At 45.1% G+C, this 16,397-nt stretch overlaps 1 protein-coding gene and 1 long non-coding RNA gene across 10 annotated transcripts in view; one reads left to right on the forward strand and one right to left on the reverse strand.

The window, feature by feature from the left end:
* Window positions 1–2,703: 2,703 nt before the first annotated feature.
* LOC125637710 (uncharacterized) lies at window positions 2,704–16,270 on the reverse strand. 7 transcript variants are annotated; one of them, XR_012668876.1, is made up of 4 exons: window positions 16,192–16,270; window positions 14,870–15,085; window positions 11,577–11,694; window positions 2,704–3,274 (listed from the first exon to the last, which is right to left on the reverse strand). It is a non-coding gene; the product is annotated as an uncharacterized LOC125637710 (long non-coding RNA). The 7 variants fall into 7 exon arrangements; XR_007357052.2 differs by lacking the exon at window positions 16,192–16,270 and adding an exon at window positions 15,599–15,731; XR_012668875.1 differs by lacking the exon at window positions 16,192–16,270 and adding an exon at window positions 15,599–15,692 and having other exon boundaries at window positions 14,870–15,088.
* KCNQ1 (potassium voltage-gated channel subfamily Q member 1) overlaps window positions 15,518–16,397 on the forward strand; it is a 533,253-nt gene continuing 532,373 nt past the window's right edge. For all 3 annotated transcript variants that reach the window (XM_048852582.2, XM_075129328.1, XM_048852583.2), the window contains exon 1: window positions 15,518–16,224. In XM_048852582.2, coding sequence (XP_048708539.2) covers window positions 15,518–16,224 — 707 coding nt within the window. The remainder of the gene's footprint in view (window positions 16,225–16,397) is intronic.

A 16,397-nucleotide genomic window follows, 5' to 3' on the forward strand; every position in this document is an offset into this window, starting at 1 on the left:
TTCCAGCTCCCTAATTCATATAGAAATGTACCCTCTGAGCAGTGCTCTTGGATAAAACAAGCTCCTCCTCTTAAATAGGCAAATATTTAGGGCTTTTTAAAATTAAATAGAAGCTCTCAGTCACACTGATAACAACAGGAACTAGTACTGGGCAAACAATGTAGAAACCATTTGCGAACCTTTGTTGAATATAACTCAGAATGTTGCCTGGATGGTATTCACAGCCTTCTGTGTGGATTTTCCATTCACATTTGTACAAGTGAATGTTCATTTCCAAGAACAGACCTAGAAAGCAAGGCCACTACAAAATTAGGTTGAATTTATAGAATCCGGTTTTGCAGAAAGCGTTTTTATACAGTCGATTGTGTGTGTGTCCCCACACAAATGGTCTAAGTGCATTTAGTCGGCGGAATGCATCCACAGTACCGAGGCAACCGTCGACTTCCGGAGCGTTGCACTGTGGGTAGCTATCCCACAATTCCCACAGTCTCCGCCGCCCATTTGAATTCTGGGTAGAAATCCCAATGCCTGATGGGGCAAAAACATTGTTGCGGGTGGTTCTGGGTACATATCATCAGTCCCCCCCTTCTCTCCCTCCCTCTGTGAAAGCAACGGCAGACAATCATTTCGTGCCTTTTTTCCTGAGTAACCTGTGCAGATGCCATACCACGGCAAGCATGGAGCCCGCTCAGCTCACCATCACCATATGTCTCCTGGGTGCTGGCAGACGTGGTACTGCATTGCTGCACAGCAGCAGCTCATTGCCTTTTGGCAGCAGACAGTGTAGTATGACTGGTAGCCATTGTCGCCGTACTGCAGGGTGCTCTTTTAGCCGACCTCAGTAGGTCGGTCAGGGGCACCTGGGCAAACATGGGAATGACTCCGCCAGGTCATTTCCCTTTTAAGTTTCGTCTCATGGCAATTCAGTCCTGCCGGCAGTCCTACTGCACCGTCTTCTAATGAGCAGCCAGGAGACGATAATGGCCAGCAGTCGTAATACACCGTCTGCTGCCAGCAAGATGTATAAAGATAGATGAAGTGGATCAAAACAAGAAATAGACCAGATTTGTTTTGTATTCATTTTCTTCTCCCTTCCTCCCTCCCTCCGTGAAATCAATGCCTGCTAAACCTAGGGTTTTGAGTTCTATCCTTGAGAGGGCCATTCTGTTTCTCCTTGATGCAAAGCCACCCCCTTTGTTGATTTTAATTCCCTGCAAGCCAACCCTTAAGCCATGTTGTCAGCCGCCCCTCCCTCCTTCAGAGCAATGGCAGACAATTGTTTTGCGCCCTTTTCCCTGGATTGCTCGAGCAGACGCCATAGCACAGCAAGCATGGAGCCCGTTCAGCTCACCGCAGCAGTTATGACCATTGTAAACACCTCGCACATTATTGTGCAGTTTATGCAGAACCAGCACCTGAAAAACCGGGCGAGGAGGTGATGGCAGTGCAGTGATGAGGACATGAACACAGATTTCTCTAAAACTGCGATCCCCAGCAATTTGGAGATCATGGTGTTACTGGGGCAGGCTCATGCCGTGGAACGCCGATTCTGGGCCCGGGAAACAAGCACCGACTGGTGGGACCGCATAGTGTTGCAGGTTTGGGATGATTCCCGTGGCTCCGAAACTTTTGCATGCGAAAGGGCACTTTTATGGAACTTGGTGACTTGCTTTCCCTGTCCTGAAGCCCAAGAATACCAAGATGAAATCAGCCCTCACAATTCACAAGTGAGTGGCAATAGCTCTGTGGAAGCTTGCAACGCCAGACAGCTACCGGTCTGTGGAGAATCAATTTGGAGTGGGCAAATCTACTGTGGGGATTGCTGTGATCCAAGTAGCCAATGCAATCATTGAGCTGCTGCTATCAAAGGTAGTGACTCTGGAAAATGTGTAGGGGGGATTCCCTAACTGTGGTGGGGCTATAGACGGAACGCATATCCCTATCTTGGGACCGGACCACCAGGGCAGCCAGTACATAAACCACAAGGGGTACTTTTCAATGGTGCTGCAAGCACTGGTGGATCACAAGAGACGTTTCACCAACATCAACGTGGGATGGCCGGGAAAGGTTCATGACGCTCGCGTCTTCAGGAACTCTGGTCTGTTTAAATGGCTGCAGGAAGGGATTTACTTCTCAGACCAGAAAATAACTGTTGGGGATGTTGAAATGCCTATAGTTATCCTTGGGGACCCAGCCTACCCCTTAATGCCATGGCTCATGAAGCCGTACACAGCCAGCCTGGACAGTAGTCAGGAGCTGTTCAACTATAGGCTGAGCAAACGCAGAATGGTGGTAGCGTGCGCATTTGGACGTTTAAAGGGTCGCTGGCACAATTTACTGACTCGCTCAGACTTCAGCGAAACCAATATTCCCATTGTTATTGCTGCTTGCTGTATGCTTCACAATCTCTGTGAGAGTAAGGGGGAGACGTTTATGGAGGGGTGGGAGGTTGATTCAAATAGCCTGGCCACTGAATACGCGCAGCCAGACACCAGGGCGGTTAGAAGAGCACAGCAGGAAGCGCTGCGCATCAGAGAAGCTTTGAAAACCTGTTTCATGACTGGCCAGGCTACGGTGTGACACTCCTGTTTGTTTCTCCTTGATGAAAACCCGCCCCCTTGGTTGACTCTGAATTCCCTGTAAGCCAGCCGCCCTCCCCCCTTCGATCACAGCTTGCTTGCAAAGGAAATAAAGTCACTATCGTTTAAAAAACATGTATTCTTTATTAATTTATTATAAAAATAGGGAGATAACTCACAAGATAGCCCGGGTCGGGTGTGATAGGAGGGAAGGAAAAGGCCACTTTAAAACTTCTTGAATGACAGCCTTCTGTTGCTTGGGCTGTCCACTGAGGTGGAGTGGTTGGGTGCCTGGAGCCTCCTCCCCTACCCCCATGTTCTTGGGCGTCTGGGTGAGGATGCTATGGAACTTGGAGAGGAGGGAGGGCGGTTAAGCAGGGTCTGCAGCGGCAGTCTGTGATCCTGCTGCCATTCATGAACCTCCACCAGACGCTGGAGCATGTCTGTTTGATCCTGCAGTAGCCCCAGCGTTGCCTCATGCCTCCTCTGATCTTCCTGCCACCACCTCTCCTCACGTTCATCGGCCACTTTCCTGTACTCTGCTATTGTGTCCCTCCACACATTTTGCTCAGCTCTGTCAGTGCCGGACGACTGCATGAACTCAGAGAACATTTCATCGCGCGTGCCTTTTTTTCGCTGCCTTATCTGAGATGGCCTTTGGGACGGAGGAGGGAGGCTTGAAACATTTGCAGCTGCTGGAGGAAAAAAAGGGAGTATAGTATTTTAAAAGATACATTTTACAGAACAATCTTTCACGGTGAACAACACTATTCACATTATATAGCACATGTGATTTTGGTACAAGGTCGCATTTTGCATCTTATATTGAGTGCCTGCGGCTTTGGTATTAGAGATCACACACGTAGTGCTGGGCAACAGAATTCGGCTTGCAGGTGGCCATGGTAAGCCATAGTCTTTCGGCTTCTGCAACCTTCATAACAGCAGCGCCCTCCTCTCCCATACCAAGCAAAGCACGGTGAGTTGGCCATTTAGTGCTGCGGTTTTCCTGTTAACGTGCAGCAGCAGAAACCAAACTAACCCCCCGCCCCATCCAATTCTCTGGGATGATCGCTTTACCCCTCCCCACACCGTGTGGCTGGTATTAGGGAAGATCCCTGCTAGCCAAACGCGAACAGCTCAGCGCCAATGCCCCCACCATCACCGCGTGGCTAACTGCGGGGAGGATTTCTTTTCAGCCGCAGGCAAACAGCCCAGTAGGAATGGCCGCCTCTGAATGTCCCCTTAATTAAATTCCCCTATTTCAACCAGGTTACCATGAACGATATCACTCTCCTGAGGATAACACAGAGAGATAAAGAACGGCTGTTGCTTGAATGGCAGCAAACACCGGAACCATACGCTGCCAGGCTTTGTCATGCAATGATACCAGATTACTTGCTACTAGCATGGCGTGGTAAAGTGTCCTTCCACGGAGGACAGAATAAGGCTGCTCTCCCCAGAAACCTTCTGCAAAGGCTTCATAGAGATGTCCCTGGCGGATTTCCACTCCATCCACAGACACGTTAACAGACTTTTCCAATAGCTGTAATGGCCATGAATGCATCCCAAGTCCTCAGGGCTACTTAATCATTAAAAAACGCTTGCTTTTATAACCTGTATTATATTTTAAAAGGTACACTCACCAGAGGTCCCTTCTCTGGCTTCATTGTGTTGGGAGGGTATTTCAGTCAGGGTGATAAAAAGATCCTGGCCGTTGGGGAGAACAGTGTGCTGTGTGCTCTCCTCAAGCTCGTCCTCCTCCTCCCCATCTTCCCTGTCTGCAAAAACCTCAGGCATAGTGGAGAGTACCCCATCATCGGAGTCCACGGACAGGGGTGGGGTAGTGGTGGCAGCCCCCCCTAGAATTGCATGCAGCTCAGCATAGAAGCAGCATGTCTGGAGCTCTGTCCCGGAGCATCCATTTGATTCTTTGGTTTTCTGGTACGCTTGTCTGAGCTCCTTAAGTTTCACGCGGCACTGTGTTGTGTCCCTGCTGTAGCCTCTGTCCCTCATGGCCTCTGAGATTTTTTGAAATGTTTTGGCATTTTGTCTTTTGGAACGTAGTTCTGATAGCACGGATTCCTCTCCCTGTACAGTGATCAGATCCAGTACCTCCCGTTCGGTCCATGCTGGAGCTCTTTTTTGATTCTGGGACTGCATGGTCACCTGTGCTGATGAGCTCGCCTGGCCAAACAGGAAATGAGATTCAAAAGTTCCCGGGGCTTTTCCTGTACTCCGGGCCAGTGCATCCGAGTTCAGAGTGCTGTCCAGAGCGGTCACAATGGTGCACTGTGGGATAGCTCCCGGAGGCCAATACCTTCGAATTGCATCCACACTAACCCTAATTCAAAACGGCGATGTCGATTTCAGCGCTAATCCCCTCGTTGGGGAGGAGTACAGAAATCAGTTTTAAGAGCCCTTTATGCCAAAAAAAATGGCTTCGTTGTGTGGACAAGTGCAGGGTTAATTTGATTTAGCACTGCTAAATCCGACATAAACTCGTAGTGTATTTGTAGAGATGTTTGCAAGACTCACTTGATCGAAAGTTTGAACTGGAAGTGACTTGTTTGGTATATTCTCCTGTTGATAACCGTTTCAGTCATTCAGTCAGGGAACTGAAGCATTAATTCATATGTGAATGAGGGGACTAAGCAGACAGAACAAATAGCAAATATTAAAACGCTTTTCATCATAAAAATGTAGGCCCCAATCTAACAAAGCTTTTTGGCATATACTTAACTGGAAGCACATGAAGCCAGTGGGAATACTCATAAGCTTAAATGCTTTGTTTGGTCTGTGCTTTATGGCCTAAAACCTGGGCACTTTGTAAGCCCTAGAATTCCTGAAAAGGAAAAAAAAAAAAAAAAAAGAATTGCGCGCATCCCCCAATACGTGTAACCCAGTGAAGAATCATAAAGAGTAAGAGCTGGTCTCAAGGATGAAATGTGTATAAAGGAGGATGTGTACTTCATGTGTTTAGGCAGGATATGTTAGGGGGTGTGGGCATGAAGCTCTTAAAAATTGACAATCGTCGTAGGTCAATCCTCTGGTTGCTTATCCAAACAGCCTCCAGAGTCAGGTTTATCGGCCATCTCTGGTACGTGCTAAATAATATGTTTCTCTTTGTTTCCTGTAACTGACCTACTTATCTCTACCAATCATAGTCCCAACCTCACTGCTATAGCTGCAGACAAATTAACTCTTAGCAAAAATATTTGCTCAAACCAATTTCAACCCTCTAAATTGTAAGCTATTTTCTGTGTCATTTTTCTTTAAATAAATTAACAAAAGATCATACTAACAAACATTTAAAAGCTGTTCTATTCTTTTCAGACAATGTCTATTTATGAGCCTGGTGAGCAGTTGATGTGAACTTCAAGTACTGACACATGCATGCTTGGCCCGCTCACACTTTGCTCAGTCATGTCAGGAACTATTCTCTCTAATACAGTTGTTAAACCCTTAAGCAGCCACAAGAAGGTGATGTTTCAGAACAGGCAGATATATGTTGTTTGCCTATCCGCATTCTATTGTTGTATTTCCAGGGTTGAAGGCCAGCAGTGATAATATGCTCTAGAACTGTAGTCTACACCGGCCATTTCACCCTACTATTTCCCAGTGTTGCTATCACTGATTCTACTGAGAGCTGTGCTAGATGTTGCAGTGGTTAAAATTCTGGTGACTGGTGTTGCCTTGTCTCCACTAGCACTCCTACCAGTGGAGCTGAACTGGTGGGAAGAGTTAGTAGAAGAGTAACAGTGTAGATTAGGCCTAGGAGGGCTATTAAAACGAAACTGATAGCACACTCTTGTGGTGTTATGTATTGAGTGCACATGAATGTTTCAGGTCAAGTAACTACCTTGTGTCTGTAACTGGGGTTGCTAGTCATAACATCCATGTTATAATGACTGCTGTAATGTGAGTCATTCTTTCCCTGACAATAATATGAGTAAGATACTAGTAGTGTGATGCTGCCATCACTTAGCATAGACCAGGAAAGCCTAGTTACAATAAACTGACTAAAAGGTAAAAACAGAGGTTTGTCATAAGATTCCAGCCACCTGTGTAACTATGCTAAAACAAAACTTTAGTGTACATGGACAAAGCCACTATTTTGCACCAATGGAGCCAAACACTTGATACTGGGGTAAACTACACTGATATAAATGATAGCTAATACTGGTTTCCTTGTCTAAACTTGGAGTTTGCATTGGTACAGCTACAGCAATAGCTGGCCAGCAGTGGCTGAAATCAGAGCAAATACCCAGTGGGTAGACAAGGCAGAAAGAAGCAGGAATTTCCTTAACAAGCCTTCCTTTCCTTCCTCAAGCATGTGTAACAAAATAAGGCCTAGTCCAGCAAATACTTAAAATTAAGCACACATGTACGCATGCAAGTCATTCCATTGACTTCAATGGGAAGTCAGTGGAATGACTTTCATGCTTAAAGTAAAGCATATGCATAAGTTTCTGCAGGACCATAGCCTAAAATTCTGAAACAGTAGCAGGGAGCCCAAATCCTAATATTCCAAGAACAGTAAAGTAAGTTATTGGGTTCTTGAATGGAATAGAATACATACCAATGAGGACTGTTCTTAAATTGAAGGTGCAATAACAACAATTATAGGTGCATCTAAAGGGGAGAAATGTTTAAGGCTTGGTGTATATTTGGGCTTAGCTCTGATTCAGCCATCAGAGGCCAGCAACAAGTGTAGCTGCACTGGTAAAAATTTCATGGCTCGACAAAGGAAGCCATAGTATGCACAGGTAGCAGTTATCTATGATTGAAACCAGAGTAAATTCAATTGGTATAAACTGAGTCTTTCTTTGTCATCTTCAGAGTGGCGATGATGCAGGCCTGCAATGTGTAGGAGGGAATCATGGTGAGTAGGAGATGATCATGGTGGTCCCTTCTGACATTAAAGTCTATGAGTCTGAGCTACACCAGCTGTTTGCTGAATACCAAGTAAAAGCAGGGTCTCTGTGCTGAACTATGACAGAAAGAAAAGAAGAAGAAAAAGAAACCTAATATCTCAACTCCTCTTCATTATCAAATTTAGGCCTTCTCTGCTCTTAAAAAGTTTGCTGGAAGAGCTATACCAGCAACAGGCCCCTCCCCTTGGGAAACACAGCTTATATCAGCAAAAGCTTCTTTTTTCCTCGCTTTTTATTTGTAGGTTAAACTAGCTCCCTGAACGGAATGATCTATGTCAGCAAAAGGGTGTTTTTTGTTTTTCTTTTTTGGGCCAGTATAATTGCGTCCACACTTGGGCTTTGCTAGCAGAGCTGTTAGTTAGGGGTGTGATTTCCACCCACCCCTCCCCCCCATTCCTAACTGCCATAGCTATGCTGGTAAAACTTTCTAGGCCTTAGTTAAAATAGTTCATTCTGATACATTTTCTTTTAATTATTCAGTATTATAATAATTATATTTATGATGCACCCCACTGCTGAGATCCTCAGGTGCTGCACAGTTTAAAATACAGTGAAGACTGGGACAAATTCTAAATCACCTAGAGTATCTGGACACTCAGTCCTCATTAGTTTTAATGGGATTTGGGTGACCCAATATTGTAGGTAGCTTTAAAAATCTCAGCTTTTGATTCTAGTAGTGTGGTATGAGGGCAGATTGTGACTTATTAACAATTTAAAACAATGTCTAATTCATTCACATGTGCACTGAAAACTCCAAGCAGTAGCCTGTATATACTTTTGCCCACCCTAAGCATTTAAAAATAAGTCAATTCCTCAAAAATCACGATACTGACTTAAAACTAATGAGAGTTAAAAACAGTAAATAAAGAAATTTAGGATTCTTTTTATTTGCTTTCTGGTTTTTGATCCTTTAGAGTCTTGTTCTCAAGCTTTACTTTGCAACTGTGATGGCTAGAAACATTTTTTTCCCTGAAAGCTGAGATTCTCATGTAATTACATGCCTCCAGGAGTTGGGGCATTAAGAAAAACGGTGAATATTGTGAGAGTTTGAAAAACTGTGCATATGTTAATGTATGAAAGTGTCTGAAACATTCTGTATTTCACTGAACCATAGTTCACTACGGACAATACTTCTCAGTTCCTTACTGAGTCACAGTTATCTATTTCTTTGGTTGGCTTTTTAAACAGACTTCTTACAGAATGATTAACCAAGGGACTCTACAGTGAGTGGAATTCAGGTAAGCACTATCACTGATTTTAAGCGAGGAGTTGTTGTTGTTAAAACGTATTTTGCTGTTTCTCCATGGAAAGTTTGTTTACATCAAAAACTTCTCTCCCCACCCCCATCTCCACAGCTGCACAGAAGTTTTCATTAAACAGGAAGTAGCACCAAAAAAAAAAAAAGAGAGAGAGAGAGAGAGAAGAAAACGGAAAAAACCCTTAGCAGCAACAGTTAGAATGCAGATATCGAAGTCAAACTTAGTTATGTTGAAAAACTGTCTGACACGGAAGTCTGTAATTGCCAGTGTAAGTGCTTTGGTTTTCAGGACACACAGAGCACCCATATGCTTTCAAACTGCAAGACTCTTACATTAGATACAGGGAACTAATTACACAAAGAAAGCGTGTTCCTCTTCTGTAACTCACTGCACCAACTCTGCCTTATAAATGTTCAGTAATGATAAAAGATGTGACTCTGCATTTTTATATAATATAATATATAAATAATATATAAAGCTATATAATATATAAAACTCAAAAGATCAGAAAGATCTTAAAAATACATCTCACATTCAGCTATAAACATGGGTGATGAATATAAAAGCAGCCCCAAGGCGGGACAAAAATTCGCGATCTACCATAGACTCAGGGTGTGATTTTTAAGAGTGCTGAATGATGGACTCGCTCTGCTCCTATCAACGTCAATGGAGCTGGGAATTTTGCCATAGACTTTAATGGGAGCAGAATTAGGCCAATGCTGCTCACCTTTTAAAATCCAATTCCAAATGTACCATCTTCCTCCAGATGCAAATGTATAACATGGTACCTTGTTATAATAAGTTAACAATATCATATCTTATTAACCTTTCCTTTCTGATTATTAAATATTTACTGTGTCCTTCATAGATTGTAAATTGTAATTACTACTGAGCAGCAGTGACCATGTTGACTGTATTACAGTTCCTCCTTAATTTTTAATTCCCTGTATCCTCCTTATCCAAAGCATTTCACTACTGTCTTCGGTATCAAAGCATTGCTGCCTGACTTGGTATGCATTTTTGACACTCTTCCCCCTCTTCTTTCTATTCCTAGTTCTTTTATCTATACAGTGCTCCTCAGAGTTTTTATTTTCTTCTGTTTTAAATTATTTTTTTCTTTTGTAAAATAGAAACAAAATACAAAAAGTTTATATATAAATGAATAGAGAGACAAGAATAACTTGTATGATGAGAAACTGGAATTGGTGCATACATATTATATAATTGTTTATATTTGAAAATGTTGCATGCTGTACATAAAATACCAGGTACTTAATGACTCTTCTGCATTATAATTAAAGTAATTATTCTCTGGATTCACAAAAAGAAAAGGAGGACTTGTGGCACCTTAGAGACTAACCAATTTATTTGAGCATAAGCTTTCGTGAGCTACAGCTCACTTCATCGGATGCATAAAGTGGAAAGTACAGTGAGGAGATTTAAATACACACAGACCATGAAAAAATGGGTGTTTATCATACACATTATGAGGAGAGTGATCACTTAAGATGAGCTATTACCAGCAGGAGATTAGGGTGGGGGGAGAGAAAACCTTTTGAAGTGATAATCAAGGTGGGCCATTTCCAGCACATTTCCAGGAGTTAACAAGAACGTCTGAGGAACAGTGGGCAGGGGGGGGGGGGGGGGGAAGGGGGAATAAACAAGGGGAAATAGTTTTACTTTGTATAATGACTCAACCACTCCCAGTCTCTATTCAAGCCTAAGTTAACTGTATCCAATTTGTAAATTAATTCCAATTCAGCAGTCTCTCGTTGGAGTCTGTTTTTTAAGTTTTTTTTGTTGAAGAATAGTCACTTTTAGATCAGAAATCGAGTGACCAGAGAGATTGAAGTGTTCTCCGACTGGTTTATGAATGTTATAATTCTTGACATCTGATTTGTGTCCATTTATTCTTTTACGTAGAGACTGTCCAGTTTGACCAATGTACATGGCAGGGGGGCATTGCTGGCACATGATGGCATATATCACATTGGTAGATGTGCAGGTGAACGAGCCTCTGATAGCATGGCTGATGTGATTAGGCCCTATGATGGTGTCCCCTGAATAGAAATGTGGACACAGTTGGCAACGGGCTTTGATGCAAGGATAGGTTCCTGGGTTAGTGGTTCTGTTGTATGGTGTGTGGTTGCTGGTGAGTATTTGCTTCAGGTTGGGGGGCTGTCTGTAGGCAAGGACTGGCCTGTCTCCCAAGATTTGTGAGAGTGATGGGTCGTCCTTCAGGATAGGTTGTAGATCCTTGATAATGCGTTGGAGAGGTTTTAGTTGGGGGCTGAAGGTGACAGCTAGTGGCGTTCTGTTATTTTCTTTGTTGGGCCTGTCCTGTAGTAGGTGACTTCTGTGTACTCTTCTAGCTCTGTCAATCTGTGGATTCAGGTGCTAAGAACTCAATTTTGACATTTCATTTGAGAGAATCATCCCACTAGCTTTCAGTTATGTCATACTCTCCATCATTTAGATCACTTTTAATCTTCTTATTTGTTCACCTTGCTGTATTTGTTTACTTAGGTACAAATATATTCCTCAATTTTTTTAACCTTTAATTTTCTTCTTTTACTTCTTTAACTGGATGAGTCCATCTTCTGTCTTGTTTTGTATGCTGAAAATAATTTATTTGAGTTATGTAAAAGTTTCCTCTCTTCAAGTCTAAAACCTGTCTCAGAATTCCGACCATCTCTTTTGTCATCATCTCATGTTTTAATTAAGAAAATATAAAACCATGTCACAGTATCCGTAAAACAATTACTCAGGTTTCCAAGAGCATCCTACTCAAATTTAAAGTTTACCTTTCAGGCATCTTTGTTGTCCCTTATTTTTCTTGATTCTTCAATCTTCTTCTCTGTATCTCCGGGGATCGGTTACTGTCTTGTCCAAAAAAATATGCCTTGCTTTTATAGAAATGTCCTATTTTATTTAAAAAACAAATAGATTAGCTTTTCCATATCAAAACATTATTAATATTATCATCATAGGGCCCAGGAGTCCTAGTCAAGGACCAGAACCCCAGTGTGGTAGGCCTCAACCAATGGAGGATAATAATTGAATTTGTTCATTTTTCACACTGGGCTTACGTGTGAAACCCCATAACAAAAGAGATTGGCAATATACAAAAAGTTAGTTTGTGAGTACACTTCTCATATGGGTAACTGCTCATCTCATATAAATAAAGGTGGGGGACCCTTGCAATCTGCCCCAAAGAGTCACACGGATGGTCTTGCTGGCTGCCAAGCACACCACAATCAGACATTACTAAAATCCCTGCTAATTCAGAGCCCAGGAAGTTGGTACTAGTGGCCAGAGAGAAGGCATCATTTTATTTCTACTGAAATCCAAAACTTTCCTCTTTGCATTATCAGCACTTCCATTGGCTAATCCAAAAACCAAATGATCATTTTGACTAGATTAGAAACAAAAACCTTGTTATTAAATCATACAATTGGTTATAATAAGGCGCAGATTTTTCATGGCCTTTGTACAGGTGCACAGGGTCTGGAGAGGTACTCTCTTTCTCCTTACATCCTATGCACAAGGACCGGGCACAATTACAGTCTGTGCACTTGAGGGAGCACAAGGTCTATTCTCTTCTAGCAAACCCAGAGGCACAAGGTACCCAGACATGCCAAACCCACCAAAAAAAAAGGGGGGGGGGCAGAAATTGGGCTTGTTTTTGGCTTAATTGGCTTGTGAGTTGTTTGTTGGCTAGTTTTTGGCTTGTTGCTTGTTTGGCTTGTAGCTTGTTGCTTTTTTTTTTTTTTTTTTGTAATTGGCTCCTGGCAAGCAGGGGCAAGGGGGAGATAGCAGGGGTAAGGGGCAAGCAGGGGCAAGGGGGGGAGAGTCAGGGGTGCACAGCAGGCCCACTGCAGGCCCAGACTGCACGCTGGAAGGATCTAGTCACACAGAGTGTTGGGGTTCTTAGGGATTGGCTTGTTTTGGCCTTGTTTTGAAATGGGATTAGCTTGATTTTTGGCTTATTGTGAAAGTCGGGATGCTTATTTACCGCGTGAAAGTTGGCAGCTGTGAAGGTATCACAAAGGAGACAGTAAGGAGGCATGGCTATGATCTCCAACACCCATGTACTGGTCAGCGGAGCTGGCTGGGTACAGAAAGGGTGGTATGCTACACCACAGTGCAGCATGTGAATTCTCCCTATCTGGCACAGAAAGCTCTTGACAGATAGTGATTTCATACCACACCCAACATGGGTCAGTGCCAATTAGGCACAATCTGGCTGGCTGTAGATTAGATGAAAGGCAGACCTTACCTCTTCTGGCATGCTGTTTTGCTAACGTGACTTGCTAATTATATTTGTTTTTTCTCATGAAAAACAATCACTGCCAGCTTATTTTTCAAACAGATGTATTTAGTCTTTATTGTTTGAAAGACCAATGTTTTACTTTTCTTCATTTAAAAGACAAGGGGCCAGATCATAAAATCATGCTCATTTACACCACCTGAGGATCTGGCCCAATCCCGCTCTATAGCTCTCTCTGGTTTGAATGGAGCTGCAATTAGTAAGGCTGTTTTTGTTTAACTTTATATAGCCCCTTATCTTACCACAACATTTTTGTTTAAGCACAAGTATCGCCCATGAACTCAGCATAGCTATGCTTGTTAACTAGTTCTATTCTATTCTGGGCTAGAAGAAAAAAAACAGCTCTCCAGACCAAAGATAATCTCCCTTTTAGGTCTGGGAATAGAAATGGTTAGCTAATTGCCGCAGCATAGGCTCTTGTGACTGTGGCGTGAAACAATTTGTCATAGTAAAGTAAGTCATTGCTTAAAACAGTAGACAAAAAAACTAGGCCAAGCCCTCATATAACCTAACAGTACTGGCCAAACACATACAGCAGCAGCCTCCACAAAAGCAAACATATTTTAAAGGTAGTGATGAGAGAGTCAACTATAGTCTGAGAGCTGAGGGGCAAAACTTATTACTCTCTAGTTCAATCACCGATTCATCGTTTATTTATATCATGGTAGCACCTAGAACCCACAATGAAAAACTAGGGCCCCATTGTGAAAGGCACCGTTACAGAGAAATAACAAGGAAGACAGTCCCTGCACCAGTAACCTCACAATTAGAGTTGTGGGGAGAAAGGTAATTCCATTTCACAGAGGATTTCAATATTTCAAAATATGGTTTGATTCTGCTTTGGAATGAAAATCAAACTTTTTTAATTACTGTGGGAAAGCGAATGGCCCTGTCTCTGACCTTGTACCCCCTGGGATCTCTGGCTTATGGGCAGTCTGCCTAGTGGGCTGCCCTGGAGCTGTGGACCTTGGGAGCCTGGCGTGCTGAAGAGCTGACAGCCTGGGAACTTGGGGGCTGGCTTTCCCAGAGCTTCCACACTCTCAGCTCTCCATCAGCCTGCCAGGTTAGGCTGCCAAAGAGTTGGGGGAGAATTTCTGCCCCCAAACCTTCAGGGGGAGAATTTCTGACAAGTCCTACTCAGAGTCTGCATGTCAGATAGGATGCAACCAGTGGAGGAAATGGACAGATGCAGTGTGTGTGGGAGGCGGTGAGATAATAAAAAGAACAGTTTAACACCAAAGTCTAAGACACAAATTATTATTTACACCTAGAGATCTAGTTGAGAACATTGTGTCTGTAGACACAGCCCTGCACCAGCATCAACAACATATGAATAAGGCCCTGCAAAGGGCTTGTTCCTTAGAAAGACCCTTCTGAGGTAAAGCCCCTCACCTGCTCTTACATGCACCTTGGAAAAAGTTACTGCAGGCTTGAAAGGATGCAGCTGCCAAAGAGTTGGAGGAGAATTTCTGCCCCCAAACCTTCTGGGGGAGAATTTCTGACAAGTCCTACTCAGAGTCTGCATGTCAGATAGGATGCAACCAGTGGAGGAAATGGACAGATGCAGTGTGTGTGGGAGGCGGTGAGATAATAAAAAGAACAGTTTAACACCAAAGTCTAAGACACAAATTATTATTTACACCTAGAGATCTAGTTGAGGACATTGTGTCTGTAGACACAGCCCTGCACCAGCATCAACAACATATGAATAAGGCCCTGCAAAGGGCTTGTTCCTTAGAAAGACCCTTCTGAGGTAAAGCCCCTCACCTGCTCTTACATGCACCTTGGAAAAAGTTACTGCAGGCTTGAAAGGATGCAGCTGCTTTCTCCCCTGGTGGCTGGCCAGTGAGCCATGGTGCTGTCCTCTCTTCCCAATCCTCCTTTACTCCAGAAAGAAGAGGCTGCTCTCTGCACCAGCGTTGGACCCAATCTCCACAGAAGGGACAGTCACCTGAACAGAGGTTGGCTAGGGCCTTTTCTCCCCTGCTTGGTTGAAACAAGGACACAAGCGAAACCCCTCTGGAAATTGCCCCTTAATGTAAGCCCCACCAATCATCCATTTTAAAAAAAAAACAACAACAACAAAACAAAAAACAATCCAACCCAAAGAGCGGCTCTTTCCTTTCCCTTCCCAGGGCTGGCGTCTGGCTCATCCGTCCCACAGAGACAATCCGGTCCCCATTACCTGCTCCAACCCCAAGGCAGCACCCGAGCCCCATCTCCGCTGCCACCGACCGGCAGGCAGGCGGGCGAGGCTGCGCGCGGCGGGGCAGTGTCTGACCTGCCCCGGCCCCGTGGAGCGGGCAGTGCCCAGGGCGGGCTTTCTGCTTTACACCCTCCTCCAACCGAGCGAGCCTGGCGCGAGCTTGGACGCGCGCCAAGAGGAACGAGCCGCCCGTGCCAACTGTCCGGGGAATGCCCCGGGCGGGGACCAGGCAGCTCCCGCTGTCCCCGGGGCTCGGGTGGCAGCCGGGCAGGGAGGCGGAGACCTCGTACCTTTCCCGGCGGGGGCCGTCCCCCGGGGTGGGCCGGGCTAGGAGCGCTGCGGGAGCGGCGGAGGGAGTGTGTGAGAGACGCCCCGGCGGTGGCTGGCTGTCCCTCTCCCGCCTTCCTTCCCCGGGGCAGCGCCGGGGTTGCATCCCTGCCTCCCGTCCCTGCAGCGGCTGCCCCTTTCCCTCCTTCGTCGCGCACACTCCTCCTCCGCCTTCCCCTTACGCCCCTCCGGCCATGACCTCCTCCCCCAAGCCTGAGAAGAGACGCTGGAGCTTGGGACGGCTGCCTGGGTCCCGGAAAGGGAGCATGACTCCCAGCAAGAAGCCCTCCGCCCTGGAGCTGGCCGAAAGCACCCCCAATGCCCACTACGCCCCTATGGCCCCCGACCAGGAGCAGATGCAGCAGGGCTCCAGCCAGCCGGCGGATCCGGATCGGGGCGAGCCGCCCTACAAGAGAGAGATGGTGGTGGTGAACACGGACTGCCCCCGGCCACACATCAACTTGGACCCTCGGGTCTCCATCTACAGCATCCGCAGACCGCTGCTGAGCAGGACCAACATCCAAGGCAGGGTCTATAACTTCCTAGAGAGACCCACCGGCTGGAAGTGCTTCGTGTATCACTTCACTGTGTGAGTAGTAAACTTCGCTTCCCCCTGGGGTCTCCGCTGCTGGCAGTGCCCTTGTGGGGCTATCAGCCACCACTTCGTGCAGCCCGCCCTCTGCCCTCCAATGTCCTTCTTCCCTGATGTCCTGACAGCTGCTTGGGGTCAAATGCTGCTGCCATAAGGCACCACTCTGGAGG

The sequence above is a fragment of the Caretta caretta genome, chromosome 6 (assembly GCF_965140235.1).
Source record: "Caretta caretta isolate rCarCar2 chromosome 6, rCarCar1.hap1, whole genome shotgun sequence".
Lineage (NCBI taxonomy): Eukaryota > Metazoa > Chordata > Testudines > Cheloniidae > Caretta > Caretta caretta.